The sequence below is a fragment of the Contarinia nasturtii genome, unplaced genomic scaffold (assembly GCF_009176525.2).
Source record: "Contarinia nasturtii isolate CC-2019 unplaced genomic scaffold, AAFC_CNas_1.1 Cnas_scaffold_350, whole genome shotgun sequence".
Taxonomy (NCBI): Eukaryota; Metazoa; Arthropoda; class Insecta; order Diptera; family Cecidomyiidae; genus Contarinia; species Contarinia nasturtii.
In genome coordinates, this window is record NW_022197705.1 from 962,648 (window position 1) to 971,824 (window position 9,177).

The window sequence follows — 9,177 nt, forward strand, 5'->3', positions numbered from 1 at the left end:
ATATCTATACTGTGCACTGTGTTATAAAAGTTATTGCATTTTTTTTGCGCTCTTTTTGTGTGATTTGTTGAGTAGCTCATGAAAAAATCATCTTGAAAATGTGCATGAAAGACAGCGTATCGCATGCTGAAAATGGTTGCCGCATATTTCGCGTATTTTGAACATTTTTAAAAATACATTTCAAGCACCCATGTTACGAATTAAGTTTGTCTCTGAATAGTAAAAGAATGAAATAAAGACAATTAAGCAGTTTCTTCTTGATTAATTTAATTATTAATGTGTTGTGTGTTTCTATCTATTCCCGAGTGTTAAAAAATCAAGGGAATTTCACTTGATACATGATTGATCGTTCTTTTCTTACATTTTTGGAACAAGACAGCAATTCTTGTTTTTGGAAATACCGAACACTTAAAAAAGTATCTACTAGAAAATTTTCCGTGCATAGAGTAGTATTAAAATCTTATGGGTATGTGTTTGAAGTACTCATTGTATATAGACGAACATATCTATATCATTACTAACTTTTGATTTGAAAACTCTGCTCTGTTAATGGTATTCTTGAATTGGATGCTGAGCACGTTTGAACAAGCAAAATATTACAACACATGTACCCAAATAAGAATAACAAGCATTACGTTGAATTGCATAGCGCGTAGTATTGGAATCGGAATCAACAGCTGAAGTGCGAGTTTTATAGCCAAAACTACTCTTAAAAAACTTAAATAAATGCTGCAAGCGTACATCAGAAGCGAATAGATGCGACTAACAAACCTACAGCGAATGTTTAACGTTTCAATACAGCTCTCAGTCAAATTGATGGTTGTAGAATCGCACAACTCGATGCGATAGGTTTTGGTATCCAAAATGCTGTTACATATTGCAATATGTACACTGTACATTGAGCTGTGTAATGTATGTAAAGCGCACACCTCTGTGCTCTCTACGTATGGAAAAATTGTTTCATTGCACGTTCATGACCAGCGTTAGAATGTCTACTACTCGGAACAGACGCAACGAGTTGGCCAACAAAAACGGCACAAAGCAAAACATAAAAAAGACGCTTCATCCGTTCAAAAGCACACACAATTCCTCATTGGAAATGTACATACTGGTATAGGTAAAACCGTAAACATTAAAGCGCGCGACAAATGGATGTATGCGCACGTTATGCAGAGAAAACGAGACAGAATAGCAATAGCTCCACAAAAACAAAAGTTCACATAGCATGCGAAACATCAACAGCCAAGCAAACATTCAGAAAGAACAACACAACACATGCCAAACAACAGGCCTCGCGATTGCTTCGAGATGTATACAGAGCAGTATGCGGATAGCAGTTTAACAAACTAGTATATTTTGTCGCTTCGATCGGAATAGTTCATTCGTTTGTTCGTTCTTCAGTTGATTTGTTACGGTTTAGTTAGTTTCGCGTTTTTTTTATTCACATTTTGCATTACGTTGATTTCACCCAAAACGGGCTAGCTAAAAAGCATTTACATTAGATTAGACAACGGCCAAACAGCCATCGACTCGATTTTTGTGAGCTTCCAATCTATATACTGTGTGAGTTTTGATCTCTTTGTGTGGACTGTATTCGTGTTTTGATGTGTGCATACAAATATATATATATGTACGAGAGCAAAAAAAAAAGTTTTGTTGCTTGAACTATTTCACGATTGTTTGATTTAAATATCACCAGTGTGCACTGTGTGTCCAAGTTTGAAGCACTAATGTTTTATTTTTGGCTTCTGTTTTTATTGCTAAACATTTACCAGTGTATGGCTGGCATTTATAATTCAAAACGATACATTCTGCTGATGATTTACTCTGTGCAAATTTGTTAATGGTGATTGTCGGCTATTTATATATGATGATATAAATTAAATGATTTTGGACGATTAACGTCATTGTTATTTTCTTTATTTAAATATACTGTCTCCGATGCTTTTTTCTTCTTTAAATATCAACCATGTTCCGTGTAATACTTGTTGCGTTATTGATTATTCAAATGAAATGTGACCAATTTTTTTTAATGTCTTTTGAATAATAGAAAAGATAATGATTAATAGTTTATTAGCTTTGAACATATAATGAATAAAATTAAAACAAACATTGAAATTAAATATCAATTTGGTGAGAGTGAATTAAAGTAAAAAAAGACCTTGATATGATTTCATTTTATTTGTCACCATAACGAAATTAATGCACTACACCACTTGCACTACACCACTTTGCAATGCACAAATATACATAGTGTTAAAAATGGCAAAGTAAAAAATATAGTGAACATGCATTTTAACCCAATTTTGTTAATAATTTAGTTAACATCACCCAATCCAAAATGAATGTGCCATAGTGTGGAATAAAATGAGATTTACTATGTGAAATATGCGAATAATTTAATGAAACGCAAAGCCAATTTTAATAATTGTACATATCGAAAGCATATTTGTGGCAAGTCATTTAATTAATTAACCCATGCACGTAGCAAAAATTCAAGTGAAACTAAAAAAAGAAGAGGAAAATAATGGGAATCAAATATTTATATTAACGGCTAAACTGATATTGCACCAAGACCAAAGATTATTGCATCCAACAACTTTCGCATATTTGCATTCACCTACGTAAAAGCGTTTCAATGCCCAAAAAAGAACAATTCAATTGCGCTCCAACAAAATACGTTGTGGCCAGTGGATCAGTGGGGGAAACGATAGTAAAAATAAAATTTGATTGAACCAATGTGGCAAGGAACTTATAACTTCTTTAGCTTTGAAAATTAATATGCATAATATCTGTAAAAATCAATTGAACACGGCCGACCGAGAAAAAAAAAATGCGTCAGTTCTTCTCTCACTTCAAATTAATTGAAAGTACGGCCGTTTTCTTTTTCTTTCGACCAGCGAATGATATGATAAACTTGTATGCAATTTATTTTCGAATTAATGTGAACGAAAAAAGAAATAGACTAATGCAATAAGCATAAGAGATGAGCAGTCGAAGAAAGAAGAGAGGAGCATCGGCAACAGAGCAAAAAGTCCACAAAGCAAGCGACAACACATAGATAAAGGCAAAATAAAGCATGCAAGACAAGACCGTCAACATGATATTGTTCCGCGTTGCTGTTTTTGTTTTATTTTTCAATCTTTCTCAATCTAAAGTCGTTCACAGTACCGTTGATATTTCTTTTCAATAGAAATTCAGTTGTGATGCACGTTTTGTACGTAAAACGAATATATATTCATGCCATTCATGGTGTACCATCTAATTCCCTCTATCTCTCGCTCAATGCGAACCATTTCCGTAGTTGTAGTCTCTTTTTTTTTCTAAAGTTGAAACGTCTTTGATTGCTGAGCTCGTCATCGTCTTCGCTTGCACAAACTTTGGTTAGCATTCATTTGAAGCTTGACACAAATGAAGAAACATCAGTCCAACCAAGCACAAATGTCGTCCTCCCGTTCATTCTAACTTTACAAATGAATGGTGTCTTCTTTTATGACTTTTCTTTTATTAGAACTCGACGATGTGGTTTTTGGTATAAATGAGAAGAAGAAAAAAAATGTCAAAATTACCGTAACACTTACGGATATGTGCTATTATGACAAATTAAAAGAGAGAAAAATATGAGGTGAACAGAAAGAGAGCTGATGAACGCCATCAGCATTGTGGAAAAATGCCAGTTAACCGTATTAAATATATTTACTCAAAAGGAGCAAGATGCATAATATTTGACTTTTAAAATGAATACATTGTACTTCTATTCATTGAACTTTGTATAAACAAGTTATGGTCAATGCATATCAATTTATAACGATATGAATACCTGTGTACCTTATTCAATACCTTCAAATTCCATTAGTTTCTGAAGAGGTTTTTTTTCTATAAAATGATGTTGTGGCTTTAATAAGCAAAAAGCATATACACACAGGTGGTTACTACATCGATTTCAAACAAATGAAATGGAAACGAATATATCGAGTGGTCATCAATCTATCGATCTCACTTTAGCGGTCGTATGATGTAGCCAAAAAATGAAAAGAAGCAAATAACACAGTCAAAATAGCAGATGAAACAAAACAAAAAACCTGAAGTAATTGCGATTTGTTTCGATCTATAACAAAGCACACGCAAGCATTTCAGTAGTTCAAATATTGTTGTCTCGTGATGTACTCGTTATATATTTTTTTTTCATTTCCCGCATTTCTTTTTCTGTTCGTCTTCGTTGTTTTTTGTCTCAGTTCAAGCAAAATTCTTTAATAAAAATCGTGATGTACTTTAATACAAACAAAAAGCAACGATTTTTATTGCAAAATGATACACGTACACAAAAAAAGAAGAAGAAGAAGATATTTTTTCGTTTATGAACTATGGATATTTAATATGTAACAAACATTTTCAAAATCGATACGTACCGAAAAAAGAGTGTAATATAAATATAGATGTTACAATCGCTAGATGAAAAACATTGTCGAAAGAGTAGAAAAGAAAAGAAAATTTTGTGCGTTGTTCCGACTTTTTTCATCATCCATAAAGCCATTCGATTTTCTTTTGTATCGTCTTTTGTCCGTACGAGTTTTTTTTCATCATATTGTTACAGAAAGGCATTCCATTATTTGCGTTGCCTGCCATTCAAGTTGGTGGTACCAAGTTGGTACACAACTTTTGCATTATAACTTTCAATCTATTCAGAGGCTACCACTGACAATTCAATATTTCAAACGGTGAGAAAAAGCAACGGCTGACTGCTGTTGCTGTTATATAGCAGCAACCAATTGATCGATCTATTTTCAGCAGATTTCCAATTTTAAGCGTTTCCCAAAGTACAAAATCGACATTCACATACTGCTTTTTTTTGTTTTCATCGTTCATTTTATTGTCTTATTCAGTCAGCTTTCTCAGCGTTGCTCTGAATTTGATGTGACGACGTCAATCTGAAGAGCGTTCGTTACGCTGTAATTTACATTTCACTTATTTCACCGTTTACGTGCAAATCACGATGTTATGGTGGATGTTCGCGAAATACCCTAATTGCCGATTATTTCGACTAGCTTGAATTTGAATTTGGTTTGTCTCACGTGTGACATTCGATACGGTATCTTTCCTCGTTCAACCTCAACTTCATGGCAACGGTGTGCTTTATTTATTTTTTCACAGTCATTCGAGTGGTTAAGGCCCTTTTCAATGCACAACATATTTTCAATGCAAGTGCTTGACGCTCACCATATACAGGAATGGATTTACATTTGCTGGAATGTCCTAACGCGTTTCAATATGTTGGAAGATTCAGCATTATTTTTGATTACACATTCAATGTGTGTGAAATATTCATAGGTCAGGGTTGCAAGCATCCTCTTTCTCGCTACGCGTTCGAAAATTGTCGTATTGGAAAGGACAAGCTATATTACATTGAGCATGTTATGGGTATTGTGCGTGGTCAATGCCTTTCGTATTGGCATTTTGGATAAAATATTTTCCGTGAAATGGCATTTTTATCGGAAATTTATTTGTAACGCTTGATTCTAACGTATAATTTAATTTGAATAACACAAACATCTCTCCAACTATCATCAATTTCCCGCAGTGCTACAATCGCATATATTTTCAAATTGAGAGTTTTATCGGCCCAATTCGTTTCGAAGAAAAATATTGAATGAACGTTGACTCGACCTTTTTTCATTCAATGTTTTTTTTAAATGTTTATTTTCGTTTCAGACAGTTCGATATTAGATATTTTACATTTTCGGTATTCAATGGAAGATTGTGAAAAAAAGGAGATTCAAATGAAAAATTGATTTTCCCGTTGTGACGTACAAAACGCATCACATTGAGAATCGAGCATATTACACTGTTGTTTACAATCAAAGTACATAATATTAAAAACAAACTAAAGTAAAAGTTTTTACGGTCTGGAGCAGAAAATCGAAGGAAAAATCAGACGAAATGACGAGTAAGGGAGAGGACAGCAATACAACAACAACAACCGATGATAACATCTCATTAAATGAGGTAAATTCGCTAAATTTAGACTTGTTTTTATATTCTTATGTACTTTGATTCTAGGAAAATGAGGTTTTTTTTCTGTTCGAAATAAAAGTTATTGTTTTTTGCTGGTAAAACCAAAACAAGAAAATTGCGAATATGCGTGATCACGTATGGGCTGCATGAGAACTTGAAATTACAATTTTCCAAATAATTTTTGAGACACCCATATATTTAATTATATAAAAAAAACCATATCGTATATTTTCTTTGACAAAAAACAACATAGTTATTTGAATTTATGCTTATGAGTGAAATACTATACTTCTTGACAAGGTTTCATATATGTAAATTTACTCATTAGCTTCATACATGTATTATTCATCCAGTACATGTCCTAGTTTCTGTTCTATGTCGTGCGAAGCCATTTCCAACCACCGCCAATGCTGTCATTTAACACCAAGATTTTATTTCTTTTATTATAATTACACATGGAATAAGCATAATATTTCATGATAATTTATTGATTTTTTTTTTATGAACGCTTGCTCTACACAACACATAATAAATTGTAATATGAACTTGAAATGGATCGAAATATGATGTAAAATTCGCCAGGACCCAGTTGATTTACAAACAGCAAAGCTTATAATCAACAAATTCAAGCAGAAATGTCGGATGCAAAGCGAGCAAATACTGAATTGGAAAAAGGCCTACAATATGCAACGACAACAGCATTTCGCCATTGGTCAACTCAAAACCGAGCAATTAAATGCATTAACTAGGTAACAATCATATTTTTCCTAAATAATAATAATGACTTTATTTTATCTTCCCCACTTGAAATCTACATCTTAATTTTTATTTTTAAACCTTACTTACAAACTTCATGAACAGTCAATTATATCTGCTAGAGTCACGTTTACGGCGCAAACAAAGACATATCGCAAACATTTTGATTGAAACTGAATGTACAATTGTCAGACAACAGAAGATTATTGATACTCTGTCTAGTCGTTTGGTCGACTACAAACTGGATTCGTGTAGCGACTTCGAAAAGTTAAACGATGATGGTGATTCGGCAGTGGTTTTGGACGATATTATTGATTGTGATAGCACCAATTCATCGATTGCATTGCGGCGCAGACACAACGGAGGTGACATTATCCGATCTGTTTCGGACGCAATTGACAGTACCCTGAATAAATATTTGCCTGGTAATTTAAATCGACGAAGCAATTGTTATTTAAGACGTCCGGACATTTTGGAAACCGTTTATAGCGTTGAAGAAGATGCAGAAGCAGAAAATGCGTCGGAAAAACGTGAAAATTTTAAACGACAATCGAAACATAGTTCATACAACAAGTCGACACATGAATTGGAGAATATTGATTGTGAAACAGTAAGCATAAGTATTAGCGAACCGGCCACTGTCACATATCCACGAAATGTAGATAAAACCAAGAATGTCGCATATAACTATAATCGCATTATGTCGAATCATCGTACAGTGACCAAACCAAAAGATGTGAAATACAAACGAATAAACAAAGCAAAATCAAAAAGTCTTGAAGAGTTGCGGGGTCGGCTTAAACACTGGATCGACAGAGGCAATAGCGAATCACTTGATGCACCGAAACCAGCTCCAAACTATGTTGTTTGACATTCGATGAAGCCCGATATGCCTAGAAAAAGTATTTAAACGTACAACTACACAGAGTCATATATATATAAAGTATATATATGTGTGTAGATTTATGGAGGTGGCGATTGTGGTGTGACTAACACAAATAATAAAAAAAAAGTCGGAAACCTCAAAAAACCGCAACATTTCACCATAAATCCAACGCGCCATGTGCACGAATGATTCACCATGGAAAACAGTTTATCCAATTATTCGTTAACCAATAAAATTCAATCTTCAGCAATCTTTTTTAACACACTTTTTCTGTCTTTAAAGTATACATTTTATTATTGAAAGAAAAATGTTCATAAAGCCGATTAAATCGTTTTATTTTCATATATTTTTGCACAATCCAATTTTCTACATTTTACAATATCTAAGAAAATGAAACTTTTACCTCAATTTATACAAGGTGTCCAGATTTGTTGATCAAAACTTTCAGAGCTTTGGTTTTATGTTCATTGAAAATGTAAGAACTAAATACAATTTTATGATAGAGATGCGTTAAATATATAGCTTGAGACAAACTGTGGTAAATTGTTAAAAATCAATTGCAAAAAGCTTTCAAAATTAAACCGAATCACGTTTAATGTGCCGAGGATATTATCTTATTCTGGTGCACTGATCTATGTAATTAATTGCTATGTACTTGTTTAGTAGTTCTGCACAAATAAAAGACGCAATAAAAAGACACACACACACACAATTTGATTAATTCGACATTAATGCAAATTATAAAATCGATTCACCAGAAAAGTGTGATAAAAATTAGCTTTTGTAAAACACAAATAAACAAAATAAAACAAAACACAGCTGCTTGCTATTAAAATTACACATTTTCAATTGGAATTTGATGTGCAAATATAACTATGCTTCCGTTTTATGACTGAATAACTAAACAATTAAAACTGTAATACTAAAAGTTCGTTTGTAAGGAGAAAGAAGTTTGTGTCATGAAATTGTGTGAAATGAAGTCATCTTCAATGGCAGTGTAATGTCTGTTGAAAAGAATTAAAAATACACTGGTAATTGTTTCTATGAACTTTATTGGAATGGCAACATCTGGATCGTACTTATAGATTTTGCTGGTCTCGCTTTAATGGCAATGTCAATTGAAAACCGAGTAAAAATATATACTGTAGTTAAAAACGCATTTCAATGTACAGAAAAGGAGTTACAAAGATTTGCTATATATTAGGAGCTTGGTAAATGTGATTTTTTAAATGCAATTCAAAGACATGTTTAAATAAATTATAAATAAACACAAACACCGACGCAAATGTACGTGTCAAAAAATAATACAACTAATAACAAAGCCTCTACATAACTATATTTAAACGTGTAAAACTTGTAAACTGATGATAAAAAGAAATTCTTGAAATAAAATGATATTATGCAACTATTTGAAGTAAGTGTTGTATTTTATTGCCACTTTATATGGATAACGTTTTACATGTAGAAGGAAATTGAATTTATTATACAAACCTTATCTTTAGACAATCTCTTGGGCTTCAAAC

The 9,177-nt window shown here is 32.9% G+C and overlaps 1 protein-coding gene across 3 annotated transcripts; it reads left to right on the forward strand.

Annotated features, from left to right (window-relative positions):
- The first annotated feature begins 1,368 nt into the window (after positions 1-1,368).
- LOC116338004 lies at positions 1,369-9,144 on the forward strand. 3 transcript variants are annotated; one of them, XM_031763022.1, is made up of 4 exons: positions 1,369-1,563; positions 5,714-6,003; positions 6,595-6,761; positions 6,874-9,144. In XM_031763022.1, exons 2-4 carry the CDS (start codon positions 5,938-5,940, stop codon positions 7,637-7,639), a joined length of 999 nt encoding a protein of 332 aa, XP_031618882.1. In that variant the 5' UTR covers positions 1,369-1,563; positions 5,714-5,937; the 3' UTR covers positions 7,640-9,144. The 3 variants fall into 3 exon arrangements, with proteins under 3 accessions (XP_031618882.1, XP_031618883.1, XP_031618884.1); XM_031763023.1 differs by having other exon boundaries at positions 1,369-1,561; positions 5,710-6,003; XM_031763024.1 differs by lacking the exon at positions 1,369-1,563 and adding an exon at positions 1,790-1,846 and having other exon boundaries at positions 5,710-6,003.
- The last annotated feature ends 33 nt before the right edge of the window (positions 9,145-9,177 follow it).

Coding starts and splice junctions, on each gene's coding strand:
- LOC116338004 (XM_031763022.1), top strand. CDS start 5,938: ATGACGAGTAAGGGAGAGGACAGCAATACAACAACAACAACCGATGAT. Junction 6,004..6,594: donor ATAACATCTCATTAAATGAG/GTAAATTCGCTA, acceptor AAAATTCGCCAG/GACCCAGTTGATTTACAAAC. Junction 6,762..6,873: donor CAATTAAATGCATTAACTAG/GTAACAATCATA, acceptor CTTCATGAACAG/TCAATTATATCTGCTAGAGT.